The sequence below is a fragment of the Lithobates pipiens genome, unplaced genomic scaffold (assembly GCF_037356315.1).
Source record: "Lithobates pipiens isolate NorthernLeopardFrog02 unplaced genomic scaffold, aLitPip1_a1.2 Scaffold_8, whole genome shotgun sequence".
Lineage (NCBI taxonomy): Eukaryota > Metazoa > Chordata > Amphibia > Anura > Ranidae > Lithobates > Lithobates pipiens.
In genome coordinates this window covers 199,630,659-199,650,777 of record NW_027507903.1, presented here as the reverse complement: position 1 = coordinate 199,650,777, position 20,119 = coordinate 199,630,659, and the positions used below count along the sequence as shown (strand labels likewise).

At 42.3% G+C, this 20,119-nt stretch overlaps 1 protein-coding gene across 1 annotated transcript in view; it reads left to right on the top strand.

Annotated features, from left to right (window-relative positions):
- The window catches only part of LOC143963064 (ADP-ribosylation factor-like protein 8B-A), a 59,451-nt gene that overhangs the window by 14,589 nt on the left and 24,743 nt on the right, over positions 1-20,119 (top strand). The window contains exons 3-4 of the mRNA XM_077472614.1: positions 14,910-14,983; positions 17,249-17,342. Coding sequence (XP_077328740.1) covers positions 14,910-14,983; positions 17,249-17,342 — 168 coding nt within the window. The remainder of the gene's footprint in view (positions 1-14,909; positions 14,984-17,248; positions 17,343-20,119) is intronic.

Sequence of the window (20,119 nt, the reverse complement as noted above, 5' to 3'; positions counted from 1 at the left end):
CTTGACTGTGGGACATTGCTTTGAAATGGCATTGGGCTATGTTAAACCAATGCCAGGAGTGTTATTTGACATTGTGTGCATAATGATAAATATAAGGCCAAAAAAAGGCGTGAGTGACATGTGAGTTCACAGCTGCTCCATCCCTAACTATATTGCAAAGAGAAAAATCTCTCCCATGGGGTTGCAGCAAAACATAGTATACAAAATTTTAATAAAGCATAAATGTTTATTATACAAAACAATAAAACCTACATGTGAAAACCTTTGATCACTGAAAATGCACATAATTTAGCATTGCCTTTCTGTACATTGTAGAACAAGACCTAAAGATGCAGCTAACTGTGTGGTGATGAAATTGCCAATTTTCCACCCACTTATGCAAGAGGGAGAGAGACCTCCTAAGTGCACATTGATTGCTGGATGCATAATGATTCATTCTCCAATCTTCCAACACATTTCAGTTATATAAAACAATCCTTGGGGGGGGGGGGGGGGGTGGGATATGAGGTGAAAGTGCATTTTATGTAGTTGCTTATGTGCAAATGGTGGTCCTGCAGGAGTCCCACGTTTAGAATCAGCCTTGCCCAAATCCCACAGGTAGTCAGAGGTCCCCCCCCCCCCCCCCCCCCCCAATGAAGCCATCTTTTCTGAAGAGAGGATGGGAGATTGATAATTTTCATTACCACACAGTTGGCTGCATACGTGCAATTCAATGCCTTGTTCCACAGTGTACAGCAAGGCAATGATAGATTATGTTGGGAAGAAAAAAAGATTCTAATCCTGCACTCTTCAACCTAATCGTCTACTGATTTTAAATAAGGTTCACTAGGTTTAGCTGCTCTCCCAGAGGATTACCGACAAGGTCTGGGCTGCAGTCATGGGGGGGGACTATACAATGCAGTTGCACAATATGTAGATTTTCTTCCTTCAGGCAATGTTGGTGGATCTACCATGCTATATGAGATTCTGTTTTATCTTTTGGATATTTTGAAAAAAGTACAGATGGAAAGAAGGATACTTTTGGCTGTTGCTGGATGTCTGCTCCTTTTTATATACGTTCATTGAGCACAGGTTTGGTATGGAAGCACTTAATTACTTTTGTCAAACATGAGTGAATTAACCTATCCCAAGCCCAAATCATCGCGCAGTGCATTTTGTTTGCCTTGGCGCATAATTTATTTTCAGTTCATGGACACATTCTAGCTACAAAAAAAGGGGTGCTATGCCATCGCCTATTATGGAAAAAGAACATACCATCCAGTCCGTTCCATAGACTTTAACAGAATTGCACAACAGACCACTATTATGAAGAGCAAAGTATTGTTCAGCACAACATCAAAAGGGCCATTACAGGAGGAGGGTTCTAAAAAGAATCATTTTAACACTAATTTCAATCCATAAGTAGGTTTGACAGGAAACATTTGGCGTTACCGATCAGAGATCCCAAATTGCTAAAATTTTATTGCATCCAGTAAAATCCAAAACGGCACACTGAGGATAGATGGTTTGCCCATGTTCCTGGATTTAAAAGGCAGAAAGATCAACTACAAAGCATGCTCATATATTACTAGAGGCCAAAAAACATTTATTGGTAATGATGGGAAGACCTATGAAGCAAAAGCATTCATCGCGTGTGTCACGTAGTGTTTAGCATATGGTTTGAGGTGTCCCTGCGGACAAATTTTATGTAGGTAGAACCAATCGAGTGATTGGAAACATCACCGTTTGATAGAGGGTGTTACAGAACAATGTTCCCTGCAACACTTTGCCCACTTTCACAATGGCGGCCAACAGGTTCGAAAGCTATTTGGAATTTAAGCTATTTCACCTCAGTTGTCAAACCATAAATTGTGTGCTAGGAAAACCTACTGGATTTTCACACTGGACAGTATGACACTAAAAGGGTTAAATGAGGACCTTGAAATGAGTACTGTATTTTAATCGCTTAAAGAAGTCTCCAATGTCAGTCCAGGTACCTCCTCATCCCAACCATGGAGTCTGGATCCGCCAGGTGCCTGGACGGACAATCATCTCAAGCTCTGTGAGCTGCTGAGATCCTGAGACGACTGTTCCGCTCCCTCCACAGCTCAGTGCTCCAGTGAGCGAGGCAGGAGAAGAGCAGAGAGCTGTAACTGACAGTCAGCAGCTCTTTGCTTGGAGAGCTCTGAAAACCGAGTGAGCGGCGGTGTTCGGTTGCTTGGTTCTCAGTGCAGAGTTGCCGGGGGACAGATGCAGCATCGGGCCGATGGTCTGGAGTGTTAAGTGGAGTACCCCAAAGTTCTGTCTTGGGACCAAATTTTTACAAACATGTGAAAAGTGTGGCATGCATTTGTATTCAGCCCTTTTATTGATACCCCTAACTAAAATCTATTGGAACCAATTGCCTTCAGAAGTCACATAATTGAAAAATGGAGTCCACCTGTGATTAATTTAATCTTGATATAAATACAGCTGTTCTGTGAAGCCCTCAATGGTTTGTTGGAGATCCTTAGTGAACAAACAGCATCATCAAGTCCAAGGAACACACCAGACAGGTCAGGGATAAATTTGCGGAGAAGTTTAAAGCAGGGTTGGGTTATTTAAAAAAGAAAAAAAAAGCTTTGAACATCTCACGGAGCATCATCCAAAAATGGAAAGAGTATGGCACAACTGCAAACCTACCAAGACGTGGTTGTCCACCTAGACTGACAGGCTGGGCAAGGAGAGCATTAATCAGTGAAGCAGCCGAGAGGCCCATGGTAACTCTGGAGGAGCTGCAGAGATCCACAGCTCAGGTGGGAGAATCTGTCCACAGGACAACTATTAGTCGTGCACTCCACAAATCTGGCCTTTATGGAAGAGTGGCAAGAAAGCCATAAGATGGATGACAAACCTTGGCACCCCAGATGATTTGTAACTACATTTCCCATGATGCTCATGCACTCTGCAGTGTAGTGGAGCATCATGGGGGGGATTTAGTTCCAAAACATCTGGGGGTCCAGAGGTTTGCCATCACTGCCATAAGAAGTCCTGTTTGCAGTTTGAGAAGCCATGTGGGGGACACAGCAAACATGTGGCAGATAGCTAGCACTACAATACAATGGCTTACTTTAGCTCAAAGCATATTTGTGTTAGAATGGCCCAGTCAAAGTCCAGACCTAAATCCAATTGAGAATCCGTGGCAAGACTTGAAAATTGCTGTTCACAGAGGCTCTTCATCCAATCCGACAGCTTGAGCTATTTTGCAAAGAAGAATGGACAAAGATGTCACTCTCTAGATGTGCAAAGCTGATAGAGACATCCCCCAAAAAGACTTGAAGCTGTAATTAGAGAGGTGGTTCTACAAAGTATTGACTCAGGGCAGCTGAATACAAATGTACGCCACAATTTACAGATAATTATTTGTTAATTTTTGAAAATCATTTATTGTTTTCCTTCCACTTTACAATTATGTACCACTTTGTGTTGGTCTATCACATAAAATCATAATAAAATACATTTACGTTTTTGGTTGTAACGTGACAAAATGTGGAAAATCTCAACGGAGGTGAATACTTTTTCTAGTACTGCTGATGGATAGCTCAGTGTGTGTTTGTATACATATCTATGCCCCTTTGTCAACCATCTGACTAAAAGGGCTTGATGCCGCCTCCTGTTACTCTGAGCCAGGGTTCACGTTTAGGGAGATTGCAGGAGTGCTACTGAGCATGCCTGAAGGAGGCCACTCCCTCGGACATGCATTGCAGTATCCATAGCAACTTGGAAGTACACAGACTTGTGTTCCGTGACCCCCTCAGCACATTTGTCCGGTGTTGACAGTCGCCATGGTTCCTCATCATGCCGCCACAGTCTTCAGTGAGCAAGTGTCTCCGTCCCGACTCCCATGGCAGCCCTTGGTTCTCAGCCCCAGGCTGCAGGCAACGGCACATTGTAGCTGAGACATTCAGCTTAATAGATGGAATCACTCTGGCTTTTTTTTTTTTTTTCTCCCTGCAACAGGTGTGTTCGCTGGAACCATGTGAGTGCATCTTTTTCAATGTGTCTAAATAAAGGTTTTCCTTTAAGACCGCACTTGCCTTGACTTTCCCCTGCCTATCTAATGCTAAATTATGTGCATTTTCAGTGATCAAAGATTTTAACATGTGTTTTATCGTTTTTGTTTAATAAACCTTTTAATTTTTTTTTTCTGAATCGTTTGTATACTGTTTTGCTGGAACAAAGTCTCACTTTTCTTGCTTTGCAATGATGAATATGAATTGCTTCTTACAAACCGTGTGTGTGTGTGTGTGTGTGTGTGTGTGTATCAAAGTTGTGTGGAGGAAAATGTCTTGTCAGAAGAGAATGGGCAGATGATTAGATGGGCAAAATTAACTCAAATTATCACTCGAACAACCAAGGTATGCAGAATATCATCTCTGAACACACAACGCATCAAACCTTGAAACGACGACCACACCGGGTGCCACTGTCAGCTAAGAACAGGAAACCTGAGGCTACAATTTGCATAGGTTCATCAAAGTTGGACAATGGAATACTGGTTTCTTGAACGTGACAATGAGTTCACTGTACTGCCATGGTCTTCTGTCACCAGATCTCAATCCAATAGAGCACCATTGGGATGTGGTGGCGTGGGTGGAGATTTTTCTCAGTGGATGTGCAGCTGACATATCTGCAGCAATTGTGTGGTGCTATCATGGCCAATATATGGGCCAAAGTTCAGAGAAATGTTTCCAACACATTTTATTGAGTCTATGCCATTAAGAATTAAGACAGGTGTGAAGGCAAAACTCAGTATTGGCTATGTGTACATAATAATAATAATAATATTGCTGGTGAGTGTATGTGGTATTCAGCAACTGTTCTGTTTTAACTTGTTATAATGGACATTTAGCCATGTACTGTCAGTGGACAGACCTTCTGCTAAACCTATTGTCTTTAACTACTTAAGGACTGCCCTATGTACATTTACTGCGGCAGGGCGGCCCTTAAGCACAAAATTACGTACCTGTACGTGAGTCCGTCCCTTCAGCTCTGGGGCGCAGTCTGCTAGAGCCATTCAGCAGGTCCGATGGCCGCCTGACCTGCTGATCATTTGTAGGAGAGGCAGAACAGTGATCTGCCTAATGTAAACAAGGCAGACCCCTGTTCTGTCGCAGGGGAAGAGAGATCTTGTGTTCCTGCTAATTAGGAACACAGATGTCTCTTCCTCCAGTCAGTCCATCCCCCACACTATTAAAAAGTATTCCCTAGGAGTCCCCCGCCCCCAAAAAAGTGTCTGCTGCAGTCACACTACTAAAAAATCGCTGATAGCCGCCATTACTAGTGTTAAAAAATAAAATCCATAAATCTATCCCATAGTTTTTAGATGCTAAAAATTTTGCGCAAGCCAATTTGGCGCACACACAGCTTTGTGGGAAAATACATCAATTTTTTATTTGGTTACAACATCGCACAATTGTCAGTTAAAGCAATGCAGTGTCGTATCAGAAAAAAATGGCCTGGTCAGGAAGTGGATAAAACCTTCTGGCGCTGAAGTGGTTAACGTATAAATCCCACTGACACAAATAGAAATTTCCTGTCTTGATATTAAAAACTTTTTTGCCGAATTGCACACAGAGATGTCTTTGAAACTCTAACCCCAAGATTGATGTGTATTTTCTGAGCTCTTGCTGATCCTTCAGTATTCAGTCATATGATTGTAATCTTAGATCATGTGCTAGTTGCCTTGTACATGTCTGTTGCATGAGTTCTTCAAATGACTAATACAGGTATTTTAAGAAGCTTTTTTTTTTTTTTTTTTTTTTTTTTTAAATCTGTTTACCAATTTTCAGAATATATAGACAAAAAAATCTATGTACATTGGCTGAATGAAAGAATGTTTGAAATTTTCACTTGTTTTTAACATTCTGTTTTTTAAAATGAATGTCCTTTCTGAAACGAAAACCACATAATGTCTGAAAATTCCTTTTGACCAAGAAGTTTTCTATTTCCAAATTTCCCATCACTGTGGTTGAAAATGAATGTCGATTTTGACCTCACTAACTATTAGAAAATCAAGCGAACGTTCTTAAAATTACTTTTCCTTCAAAAGGAAAAAAGACGTGTGTGTGTGTCATATACAGTATATCTCTCCTCTAATGGTATATACAGTATATCTCTCCTCTAATGGTATATACAGTATATCTCTCCTCCTAATGGTATATACAGTATATCTCTTCGGTCTCCAATTCTCAGAGTGGATTACAGATTTTGCTCCCTAACCATATAGTTGGTTATTTATATTTATATTTATCACTGCATATAGATGTTTAAGAATAAATTGCCATTTTTTTTTACTTTACATATTAAATTATACACCACACTTATTTTTTTTTTTTTTTTTTTTTTAAGGTTATTAATCGAAACAATTAGCCAACTAATCGATTATGAAAATAATCGTTGCAGCCCTAGTCGGTACGGTGCTTATTTTTGAGCACCAATTACTGTTTTAGTGACATTGGTCCCCAAAAAGTGTCAAGTGTCAGTTTAACCACTTTCAGACCAGACCATTTTTGCAGGCCAATGACCAGACCACTTTTTGCGATTTGGCACTGCGTCGCTTTAACTGACAATTGCGTGGTCGTGCGATGTGGCTCCCAAACCCCCCACAAATAGAGCTTTCCTTTGGTGGTATTTGATCACTCCTGCGTTTTTTTTTATTTTTTGCGCTATAAACAAACTAAACAAAACGACAATTTTGGAAAAAAATGCATTATTTTTTACTTTTTGCTATAATAAATATCCCCCAAAATATATATAAAAAAAAAAAAAAAAATTTCCTCAGTTTAGGCCGATACATATTCTTCTATATATTTGTGGTAAAAAAAATCGCAGATTAATAATTGGTTTGCGCAAAATTTTTATAGCGTTTACAAAATAGTTTTATGGCATTTTTAGTAATTTTTTTTTTTTTTTTTTTTTTGGTGATTGTGACATTATGGCAGACACATCGGACATTTTTGGGACCATACAGCAATCGGTGCTATACAAATGCACTGATTCCTGTGTAAATGGCAGTGAAGGGGTTAAGTTTGTCCTAGGGGTGTTACTAACTGTGGAGAGCTAGGCTTTGTGCTAGTGAACGCTGATCTCAGCTCCAATCACAGGGAGCAGAGGTCAGTGTCACTTGTTGCTAGGCAGAACGTGAGGCGATCGCGGGTATCCCTTCGGCAATCGAGTCTGTGGGACCGGTGACCGGACTCGCAGGGATCCCGACCAGCACGCGCGCCGCCAGCGGTGCGCGCACGATGGAAGGGCAGCAAATTCAACTGGACGTACCTGCATACCAGTTTGCCTGCCCATGCCATTCTGCTGATGTACATCGTCGTGCGCCGATCGGGAACTGGTTAATGTCCACTACAGCATCGCAGTCCCTGAGGTAGATATAGTAAAAACGCACTGATAAAAGGCAATGCATGTGAAGTTCAACACACGATAAAGTGCATGTGAATTGACACATATAAGCTTAAACATGTAGTAAAGTGCATAGATCACACACAGGTCCTTGATGATCCTAGACGGGCCAATGTGAACAAGTCAGTGATGATGAATAGATGCAGTGAGATAATCCAGTAACATATAAAAAAGAAATAAAACAAAAAATATAAAAAGCAATCTAAAGTGTCCGTAAAAGTTCCTTTTCCAGATTTATAGTATGGTGCAGCATTAATAGTGGCTGTATATCAATAAACAAATATAAAGTGCTGGTGATCACTTTCTATGGTGAAGTGCTGGTGACAGATGGCTTCTGGTGACATGGGTGTCCCCTTACCTTACTGCTGTAAGGTAACAGCGTGTAAATGTATCTTTAATGGATGGAATCATTGTGTGTCCCCTTGTACACGTCCCAAAATATCATCCTCTCCAGCTCTGCTGGTTTATCTCCTATTCAGTCGGCGTTCCCTTTTAAAGTTCACTGGAGCGGGTGAACCACATCACTGCAGTATAAGCCATCTGTCACCAGCACTTCACCATAGAAAGTGATCACCAGCACTTTATATTCATTTATTGATGCTGCACCATACTATAAATCTGGAAAAGGAACTTTTATCACGGACACTTCTATATTTTTTTTTTTTTTTTTATTGGATTATCTCGCTGCATCTGTTCATTATCACTGTGACTTGTTCGCATTGGTCTATCTAGGATCAACAAGGACCTGTGTGTGATCTATGCACTTTACTACATGCTTAAGTTTATATGTGCCAATTCACATGCACTTTATCTTGTATTGAAGATCGCATGCATTGCCTTTTTATCAGTGCGTTTTTAATATCTTTACCTCAGAGCACTATTTGCATTTTATTTATACGGCGCAGCACGACTTTTTTTACTCTATCTGTTCACTTGGGTTTTGGTACACTTCTTTCTTCTTCCTTCCTTCTTCCTTCTTCCTTCTTCCTTCTTCTTTCTTCTTTCTTCTCGCAGTCCCGCTATAAGTTGCTTATCACCGCCATTACTAGTAAAAATAAATAAGAGTATTCTATAGTTTGTAGACGCTATAACTTTTGCACAAACCAATTATTAGTACATATTGGCCTAAACTTATTTATTATTATTATTATAATTTTTTTTTGGATGTGTTTTATAGTAGCCAAAAGTAAAAAAAAAAAAAATGTTTTAATTTTTTTTTTTTTTTTTATTTTTATTTTTTTTTTGTTACAAAAAATAGAAAAGCAGAGGTGATCAAATACCACCATTCCTGATGTGTACTTGCTGTACCATGTGCTTCTATGAACAAGTATCCTGTTCTCTTTGTATTGCTGCTTTTGTGTGAAATCCCTGATGTTCCAGGCAGTCCCTCTGCATTCCTGTTACAAAAATGACCTGTCTAAGCAGGAGAGCTCAACTTGGTCAATTGTCTAGCTAGCTATGCTGGGAGCGCAGGCTGCTCCTCTAAAGATGAGACTAGTCCTGACGTCCCTGCTGCACAGCCATTCACTAGGAAGATCAGTGTGCTGTTGCTGTTCCTCTCCTCAGCTTTTATGCAGTTGAGACCAGAGGTAATGTGATCCCTCCCTCCGGGAGGCCTGAGCAGCCAGCCGGCACGTCTGCTGGCGGGAGAGCCCAACAAAAGCCGGAATCCGCTTTTGGTCAGGTCTCTGATGTAGAAACCCAAAAAACGATATCGCCATGTCCCTTTTCGGTTTACTGGAGCCTTAACCTCTTTGAAGAAAGACGGTTACAGCGTGGGCCTAAGTTGCCGGGAGGGTGTCCATGTACACCCCCTCATGCCTGAGCTGCTTGTGCACCCAACTCGCTTTGTAATCAGCGAGGCAATGAGACTCTGTTGATTGGAGTAAGATCCTTGCCCCTTACCATGTGATCAGCTGTAGCCAATGACATGTATACATATACATACCGTTCATTTGATTTTTCTAATCATTAGTGGGTTTCAAATCAATGTTTTCAACCAGTGACTGGAAAAATTGAAGGAGCAGAGTAGAAAACCATTTCTCGATTGAATACATTTTTGGACAGTATGTGGTTTACGTTCAGCAATTACATTTTGAGTTTAAAAATGAGTTTTAAAACAAGTGAAATTTTTTTTTTTTTTTTTTTTTTAGAGCGACATCTGTCCATTCGTTAAATGTACAAATATATGATCTAAAAATTGATGCGTGTTTTTGTCAGTATAGGACATGTAGTAGTAGCAGCATGCTTTTTATCACCTGTCACGATAGGGTTAAAACAAATTGGCACTTCTTTACAGTACAAAAACAGCAGATAATCACTACAACAAGAGATTTGTTTATACTGTGAAAAGTGTGTGTGTGTGTGTGTGTGATAGAGCTCTATCTCAGGGTATTTTTAACTGGGAATCAGATGTGGAGGGGGACATATAAATCTTATTTTAAAGAAGTTGCAAACCCCTGGGGTGTGTTTTGGGGTGGGGGGGACCTGTAAGGTAAGCGTTAGTTACTTTGGTGATGTCACTGACAGCTTGTAATGTAAATATCTCCTAAATGGTGTACATTTAGGAGAAATGTAGGCAACCTATAGATAAGCCTTTTATTATAGGCTAACCTATAGGTAAAAGCAAAAGATGGGACTTTTTTTTTTTTTTTTTTTTTTTCTAGATATGGCCGGACCAGTGTCTTGTAGAGCGGGAGAATTATAGTTTTAGCTCTGGAGTTGATCCCCTTTTTAATGCATGCCAATATTCTGTTTGCTTTGTTAGCAGTAGCTTGGCATTGCATGTCATTGCTGAGCCTATCCTCTACGACAGGGGTCTCCAACCCCCGGGCCGTAGCCCGTTTGCAGCCGGGCCGCAAAGTGTGCACTGAGTAGCGGCGGTGAGCAGAGCGATCACTGCACTTCCGCCCACACAGCCCTGCCGCTACACTGCTGGGGGTGAAGCAGACGAGCAGAGAGATGACATCTCCCACCGCCCGCCCACATCACTGCTGTTCCGCCCACACAGCCCGGCCAGTATACTGTTGGAGGTGAAGCGGGGGAGCAGAGAGATTACATCCTCACAGCCTGCCCCGCATCACCTCTGTTCTCTCTCACGCGGAACACTCCACTCCATTTCACTTAGTGACAATTTGCATTTAAGATGCTGAATCTGGTGGCATGTGTCTGTGGCAATCTGCATCTGGTGGCATGTGTCTGTGGCAATCTGCATCTGGTGGCATGTGTCTGTGGCAATCTGCATCTGGTGGCATGTGTCTGTGGCAATCTGCATCTGGTGGCATGTGTCTGTGGCAATCTGCATCTGGTGGCATGTGTCTGTGGCATGTGGAAATCTGGTGATGGGCAACGTGGCAAGCTGGTAGCAAGTGACAAGCTGCATCTAGTGACAGATTCTGCATTATGGTGAGTTGAACTATTTCATTTTATATTACAATATAATAATGAAAATGATGCACTTCAATCATCCTGACACCACATTAACCATGGTGTTGTGATGAAGTGCTAACACCAGCCATTTCCTGACAAATTGGCCGCGAAAAGCCGCATCGTCCCCCATGCGCCCCCCCCTTGACACAATTTTCATCCACAATGCCGGCCCCCAGGTGCCAAAAAGGTTGGGGACCACTGCTCTACGAGAACCCCTGGTCCTTTTCCATCCTAGATTTCCTCAGAGGTTCGCCCCTAGTGAGTGACTTGCATTCATGTTTTTGCCACCCAAATGCATTATTTTAATAATTTGTACATTTAAACCTCATTTGCCACGTAGTTGCCCACCCGTTTAATTTGTTCAGATTTTTCAAGGTTTCCACATCCCGCGGAGAAGTTATTTCCCTGCTTAGCTTAGTCTTATCTGCAAATAAAGCGATTGAACCGTTTACCCCATCCTCCAGGTAGTTTGTGAACAGATTGGTCCCAGCACAGAACCCTGGGGGACCCCACTACCCACCCCTGAGCATTCCAAGTACTCCCTATTTATCACCACCCTCTGAACTCGTCCTTGTAGCCAGTTTTCTATCCTTATACTCACCCTATGGTCAATGCCAACGGACCTTACTTTGTAAACGTTTATGGGTAACTGTGTCAAATGCTTTTGCAAAATCCAGATACACCACCTACGGGCCTTCCTTTTTATATAGCTGGCAACTCACCTCCTCATAGAAGGTTAATAGTTTGCTTTGGTTTGGCAAGAATGTTTTTTTTCAGTAATCCATGCTGATTACTGCTAATGATACAGTTTTTGTTACTAAAATCTTGTGTATATAGTCCCTTTTCATTACCTCCAAGATCGTGCATACTATTGATGTTTGGGCTAAATGGTCTGTAATTCCCAGGGATGTGTTTTGGCCTTTTTTTTTTTATATTTTTTTTAATATTGGTGCTACATTGGCTTTTCTCCAATCAGCTGGTACCATTCCAGTCAGACTGTCAATAAAAATTAAGAACAATGGTCTGGCAATTACTTGACTGAGTTCCCTAAGTACCCTCAGGTGCAAGGCATCTAGTCCCGGTAGTTTAATGTTAAAGGGGTTGTAAAGGTAAATGTTTTTTCACCTTAATGCATTCTATGCATTAAGGTGAAAAAACATCTGACACTGCCGGCGCCCCCAGTCCCCCCGTTTTTTACTTACCTGACCCCTCGAAAATCCCGCGCTCACCCCCGTCGTCCTCTTCGCCGCTCAGCCTGGCCGCTGATTGGCTGGAGTGGATGGATTGAAAGCAGCGCAGCCATTGGCTCGCGCTGCTGTCAATCACATCCAATGACGCAGCGCGCCGGGGGGCGGGGCCTTGTGATACAGCGAGCGGCTATAGCCGCCGGCTGTATCACGGGAGCGTGCCCGCAGGTGCTTCTCACCAATGCGAGGGAGCTCGCATGAACGTGAGAAGCACCTGCGGGAGGAAGCGGAGACAGCCGCCGAGGGACCCCAGAAGAGCAGGTTCGGGGCCACTCTGTGCAAAACGAGCTGCACAGTGGAGGTAAGTATAACATGTTTGTTATTTAAAAAAAAAAAAAAATTTTTGCTTTACAATCCCTTTAAGTTTCCAAAATCTATTTCTAATTCTGTCCTCTGTTAGCCATGAGGGTGCTTCCAGTGATGTGTCATGAGGAGAAACACTGCAGTTTTGGTTAATGAAGCCCCCCAATTAAAGTAGTATAGTGTGGGTTTTTTTTTTTTTTTTGGGCTAAAAATAGCACTGGGAAAAATGCCTCCCATACCACCCTAATGTGAATGGGCACCTCTGCCAACAGTGCTTTTCGGTGCTGTTAACACTTTCCTCTGCTACTAGTGGGGGTTAAAAGCACCCCACTAGCGGCCAAAAAGTGTAGCTAAAATGACAGTAAAGTGCTGATAAAGGGACCGTGCTAGCAGTATGAAATGGTTTCTAAGGACTGAGACACTTTTTTGCAGAATACTGGTAAACCTTTACTTTAAATGTAATTGTAATACCTTCTATTGCCTCCACCTTCTCTGGGTTCAGAACTTGATCTTACGCAAAGAGCCCTGAACGTGATTGTAAACATTTTGGATTTTATTTTTAATAAGAAGCAAGAAGTTGGATCTTATTTTTAACTTGTCACACTTGCCTGCTCTGAAATGGTTTTGCACAGAGCATCCCTGATTCTCCTTTTCTGGGGTCCCCCCGCAAGTGCTTCTGGCTCCTCCTGCCTTCAGGGTACCTCCTAATAGCAAGCTGCAAATTATAGTATAGAGTGCCCCCATAGCAAGGTAAAAAAAAAAAAAAAAACTTCTGCCCAGGACTACATGTCCCACAAGGCATTGCTTCTCACACATTCACAAGTGAACTGAGCCTTGTGTGCTGCACTGTAGTATTTACTAATATGTAAACAAATATTGCATTCTGTGTGTGGGCCAACTAATCTGCTGACCAACTAATTTTATTATGAACATAGTTGACAACCATTTTTCATAATCAATTGTCAATTGGTTTCGGCCCTGAAAGTCAGTAACCTGTTGCAACCTATCACAAGAAGAGTGAAGCACATGATATGAAGTGACCACACTCCCCACTTAAAATTCCTAGTTTTCACAATATTATAGTGCCACTGATTTGTGTATTTGGATGACTACATCGGGTCCCGCTATCAGAGTGCAGTGTACTTATCTGTGCTGTTATTGGTACAGATAAGCATATTTATTATAGAACCCAGACACAGGGGAACTTATTGTTATACAGAGGGAATGGGAGCTTTTAATATTGAATCTGAAAGCCGTAGGAGCAGAGGGGGCGGGCGCTGACACAAGCAGGGAGAGGAGGGTGCAGAGGACACAGGAGACAGAGCAGGGCTGCGGATGAAGGAGGCACATAAAATGACCTTAGCAGCCACGATACACCGTGGTCAGTTTTAAGGAGGGTATAGCCAGGCAGGATCAGCCGTGTGTGTGTGTGTGTGTGTGTGTGTTTTTTTTTTTTTTAAGGTGTTACAGGGGGCCAAATTGCACTGCACAAGCACTGTGCTGTATAACATGCTTTAAAGCGGTAGTAAACCCGCAAATGTATTATTTTTTATTTTTTTAAACCTGCAAAGCAAAAGGCATAATGAGCTAGTATGCACCGCATACTAGCTCATTATGAAATACTTACCTTAGAACGAGGCCCCGACATCTGGCCCGATCCACGCCGAGGGAGCTGACATGCTCCCTCTGCGTTTCTTCCGGCTATCGCGGCTCCGGCGCTGTGAGTGGCCGGAGCCGCGATATCATCACTGAGATTTCATGCCGGCCGGCCACTGCCGGATTTTCAGGCCGAGAGTCCCCTTGTGCGCATGCGCCGCTGCAGTCAGTGGCGCATACCGAGGGGAATATCTCCTAAACCGTACAGGTTTAGGAGATATTTTTTTTACCTACAGGTAAGCCTTATTATAGGCTTTCCTGTAGGTAAAAGTTAAAAATGTGAGTATACAACCACTTTAAGGAAACTGGATGGGGGTGTGTGCGTGTGCACGTATTTATTTTGTAAAGCACTGCACATTCTATGCAGCTCCCCCAAATCCTAACCTGTGCCTGATCTCGGTCCAACACTGTGCACTCTGCGGCATCTCTTCTCCCCTCTCTCAGCTGTCATAGGTACGGCTGAGAGAAGCGACTGTTGGCTGCCGCTCTTCAAATCTTGAGAGCGTGAGGCGGGGCCGAGTCGGGCTGTGTGTCTGAATAGACGCAAGCAGCTTGGCTCGGGAGCATGGCCACACGTGTGTCCCCCATGGGAAGTAGCCTCCTATGGGGTCACTTTGTAGGGGGTGTTTAAGTATAACTTTTTTTTTTTTTTTTTCTGTTTTATTTTAAAAAATGTGAACCTTTTTAATATCGCTTTAAAATATTAATGGTCATTTTTCTAGAATTAATGCAATAAGAGGCTTGTGGGGTTCTTTTTTTTTTTTTTTTTTTTTTTTTTTTTTTTTTTTTTTTTTTGTCCCTTGACCTGCTTCTGTTAATTTATTTCTATATATTTATTTCTAGGTTTGGGATATTGGAGGTCAGCCAAGATTTCGCAGTATGTGGGAACGCTACTGTAGAGGTGTTAATGCAGTTGTGTAAGTATTCCATTCCTGAAACTCGCCAAACACTTTTTGCTGTTGTAAAGGCGCAATTCATAAGATGATTACTTACTGTTTTTTAGCCAAGGATGGTGAAGCATTAAAATGTCACTGTTCTGTTTGATGCTTACAGTTAGGCCACGTACACACGCGGGGACTGTTCGCCCAACTTTGTCCGTCAAACAGTTTCGGCAAACAGTCTGCTCAAAATTAGCATGGATGGACATGGCCACACACGACGAACGAACAGTTTGCTGAAACCGTGCGCGATGACGTGAACGGCACGTACGACGGGACGAAAAATACGACGTCCTATACACTGCATTATAACTTTCAGCGTGTAAAGCCTTTCTGAGCATGCGCGGAACTTAGTTTGTCGAACAAGCCTACACACGAGGGAACTGTTCGCTGAAACAAGGTTTCAGCGGACAGTTTTTCGGAAATTCCGAAAAACCTTGTTCAGCGGACTGTTCGCTGAAACTGTCCGCTAAAAGCCCACACACGAGCGGACTGTTTGCCGAAACACTGTTCAGCGGACAAAGTTGGGCGAACAGTCCCCGCGTGTGTACGCGGCCTTACACTATGCTGAATGTGTAAACGAAAACACGCCAAAATACAATATATTGTGAAAATGTAAAAGAACTGGATTGCCTGCACTTTTTGGATCCAAGTTGCCTGGCTGACTGGATGTGCCTTGGGAGACACAAATATTGGTTTCACTGGTTGATTGTTTAGATTAGCGTGCTTGTCATTTTTGTTTTTTTCCTTTTTTTTTTTTTTTTTTTTTTTTTTTTTTTATTAGATTTGAATATACTACATTACTTCAAAGATGAAAACCTGTAGTATCATAAAATACCCTTTATGCTGTGGAGAAAGTGAGTGTAGGCACCTCCTTGTCCCTACTAATGTTTGCCCAACACCTGAGTATACAATTAAGAAATTCCTTGCACAAAGTCCTCCTCTGTTGGTGCGAAAGATTAAAGTGTAGGTTCACCTTTTTTAAAGAAAATCAGTAAAGGTGACCTTACTCTAGACCTCCTCCCCAGCCCGCTGTACCAGATTGCTGCAATTCCCCGCTGTCACACCTACAATCCGCTTCACTGGTCCGCAGCTTTATCGCTTGTTTGTTTTGTTAAGCCAGTATGGATTACAGGGATTCTAGTTTGGTCATTGCTGTCACATGGATGGTGCTGACTTATCAGAAGCCGTCTAGCCCATACTGTCAGCACTGCGAGGAGAAGAGAGAAAGCCGTCGGGATTTCAAATCCCCCGGATTGGTGAAGTGGCTTGTTGTCTGACAGCGGGGAATCGTGGCAGTCCGGTACAGAGGGACTGGGTGGAATGGGGAGGGGGCCCAGTGTAGTCACCTAACAGATTTTCTGTAAAGGTGAACTTACTTTAAAAAAATGGCATACTGTATGTAGCAAGTATACTATCAGCACAGCATGTATGATGCAGTGTGTGTGGTGGGCTGCGCTCTTCACCTTTTTTTTTTTTTTTTTTTTTTTTGCGCGAGAGACTCAAACTCTCCAGCTATGATGTGCAGAGGTGAACCAGTATCGTACGTGGCTGAATGACTTCTGTACAACCACCCTGTCAGATTTTCCCCAATCAATCAGCACTTTAGTCTGTAATGCTGTTATTTGTACAGTAATACCTTGGATTGCGATTAATGCGGTTGATGAGCTTTTAGCAATACAAGCTATATATATATATATTTTTTTTTCAAATCCTGACTGTTTGCGAGTGTTGCAAAACGAGCAGGATTCAAGCCTCTGCCTGGTGCGCCGGTGACACTCAGAGTCGCTTGGATGCATTAGGAGCCACTCAAACGCTCTGTTCCCAAGTGTCTCCAAGTCTCCGGCACCCATCACACCCCCCCCCCCCCCCCCCCCCCAACCTCTGCCCACATGCGGTACTGCATACAATAGTAAGTCAGCATGTAACAAATTATGAGTTTTCATTGACTTCTATGATATGAGTGCTTTGGATTACAAGCATTCTTCTGGAAGGAATTCTGCTCGTGATCCAAGGTACCACTGTATTCTGATAGCAATGAAGTACTCCTCACATTCTGACAGCTGGTTAAACACACAAAAAGGCAGCTCAGAGATTAGTTATTGGTGTAGGGTAAGGAGAGATTCTATGTACACCTCATTTTCTTTATACATGTCCAGATTTGAAGTAATTTAAATTTTTTTTTTTTTTCAAAACTTTTTATAACTTATTGCTGCAGTGAGATGCTTGCTTTATCTTTTTCAGGTACATGGTAGATGCAGCAGACTTGGAAAAAGTGGAAGCATCTAAATATGAATTGCACAACTTGTTAGACAAACCACAGTTGCATGGAATCCCTGTAAGTAAATGCTTTGCATTTGTCATTAGTCTAATAAAAGTAAAAAAAAAATATTGATTTATGTATATATTTTAGGTTCATTGAAACAGTAACTGGCTGTTGTCCATTTTATTTCACTCTGTACGTGAGTTTGGTGCCTAATTGCCAAAGGGATTGCAGCAGTTTTCGACATGGAAAAGCATTGTGCCTGCATTACGCTTCGTGAAAGGCTAAGGCAGAACAATAACCTATGCTGTCATAGCGCCCTAGTAGATCTTAAAAAAAAAAAAAAAAAAAAAAACCTGCTACTTTGTAAAACGTTCGTAAAATTTGTCATACCTGTAGGCTATATGGCTTCCCTTGAAAGCCTAGCCCAAAAAAACTCCTAGGTAGCAATCCCCACACATCATGCCTTGTTAGACAGACAGCTTTTACACCAAGCCGCCCATAGCGTCGACGGTAAAACGCTGCTATTTTTAGCGGCGTTTTGCAGCGCATTTTGGCCGCTAGCCACTTTTACCCCCGCTAGCGGCCGAAAAAGGGTTAAAACCGCCTGCAATAGCGGCGTTTTGCCGCCGGTAATGCAGCGCTGCCCCATTGATTTCAATGGGGAGCAGCGGTGAAGGAGCGGTAAACACATGGCTCCTTCACTACCCCAAAGAAGCTGCTGGCAGGACTTTTCCTGATGCCCTGCCAGCGCACTGTTCCACACCGTGGAGTGAAAGGAGCAGCAGTTTGAGGGCGGATTGCAGGCACTATTTCTAATGCTATAGCGCCTGCAAAACACCCTCGGTTTGAAAGGGGTCTTAGAGTATGAAGCCTGTTGGATGCCCACTCCCAGGATTACAGGAGTGAAAACCAACACTTTTCACATCTTTGTAACAAGACAATGTGAGCATTGCTTGCTGAGAATTTTTTTGTTGGCAGTTTAAGAGCACTTAACTGTCCTAAGAGTAGTTCCACATTAGTTATTAGGGGGGAGGTGGGGGGAGCAATGGTTTTACTGTTACTTGGGGACACTTGAGGCACTTATTGGACAGGAGCTTTCAAGTGGGTCTGGGTTAGTTCCACTAACGGAGCCCGTGACAGCCCCTTAGTTTAATTGGCCATCGCCGCACTGAAAGATTATGGATGGGGGCATGAACGGAGGATGATTTTTACTAACTGCAGAGCAATCAGCACAATGAATATATACTGTTGATGACTAAGTTATGTCCCTTGTGCTGATTTTTTTTAATTAGAAGATGCTTGGTGGCTTTATGGCATAATGTTAAAGGAGTGCCCCAAAGATGCCCAAGAGGCATATTTGTATTGATTACAAATCTGCGATTCCTTTTGGCTTACCAAATAAAAGTAGTTTATTTTATTTATTTTTATACATCATGGGACACAGGCTAATATTCATTACCTACTGGGTTATACTTTATCTCCAGGTGATTGGACATTGGTAGACCAAAGGTCTTTAGACAGGAAGTGATCCCCTATATAACCCCTCCCATACAGGAAGTACTTCAGTTTATTATTACTATTTTTTTACCAGTGTCTGCAAGGTGAATGGCACGGTTGTTTGAGCTCTAGGTCTCTAGTCCCAAAAATGGTTCTTAAGTGAATCAAAGGATTGACCGATTGGATCCATTTGACACAGGCTTGGATAAATGGTACCCGAGCCTCGCAAAAAAGACTCCAGATCCTTTGAGGTTTTGCCTGTAACGTGGCCTCCAGGCGATGGACCCTGCGACGTGGAATCCTGGACACCACAGCGTCAAGGCAGGGTGCTGTACAGGTCCAAGGGAGTGGACCCTAAACAAGAGTACCCAGTCCTTGAAGGTCCTCAAGTGACAGGAACCCACCGTGATGGGTGAAGTTTGGGCTGTTCGTTTTTAAGCTGCCCTGCATCTGGACGGGTAAGTGAAACCCCTTTAACCGCTTCAACCCCCGGAATATTGCGATTTGGCACTGCGTTGCTTTAACTGACAATTGCATGATCGTGCGGCGTGGCTCCCAAACAAAATTAATGTACTTTTTTTTCCCACAAATAGAGCTTTCTTTTGCTGGTATTTGATCACCCCTGTGGTTTTTATTTTTTGCGCTATAAACCAAAAAAGCGTCAATTTAATAAACGCATTATTTTTTACATTTTGCTATAATAAATATCCCCAAAAATATATAAAAAAAAAATGTTGTTTTGTTTTTTCTCAGTTTAGGCTGATACATATTTTTCTACATATTTTTGGTTAAAAAAAATCGCAATAAGCGAATGATTGGTTTGCGCAAAAGTTGTAGCGTTTACAAAACGGGGGATGTTTTTATCAATTTTTTTTTATTTTATTTTTTTACTAGTAATAGCGGCGATATGCGATTTTGACAAGAAATTTTAGTTATTATTCAAAGCTTCCTTTTCTTTGGCCAGTTCAGCTTTTCAGCCAGCTGTTGCAGCAATTGGTATCTGTCAATCCGTAAAGTACCAGATCAGATGGTCTGATGGTCCTAAACGGGAGGATGATCTGACTGAAAATTTGAGACGGAGATTCCTCGAGCGCTGTGTTTTGCTATTGATGCCTTAAAGGATTCACTACAGCAGGTTTTTCGTTTGGCTCTCTTGTCTGTACATATGTGCAGACTTTTGTGGCTTAAGAACTGGTCAGTCGAGCTTCCTTGTAAAAAGTTATTGGCAGGAGATAGGCTGCTGCACTTTGCAGACATTTTGGAGAACAATAGTTGAGGATGAATGGGTCACCTCAATTATATCTTGTGGTTCCAAGCAGGAGTTGTAGGGGGTTCTCCCTCAGATTTCTAAG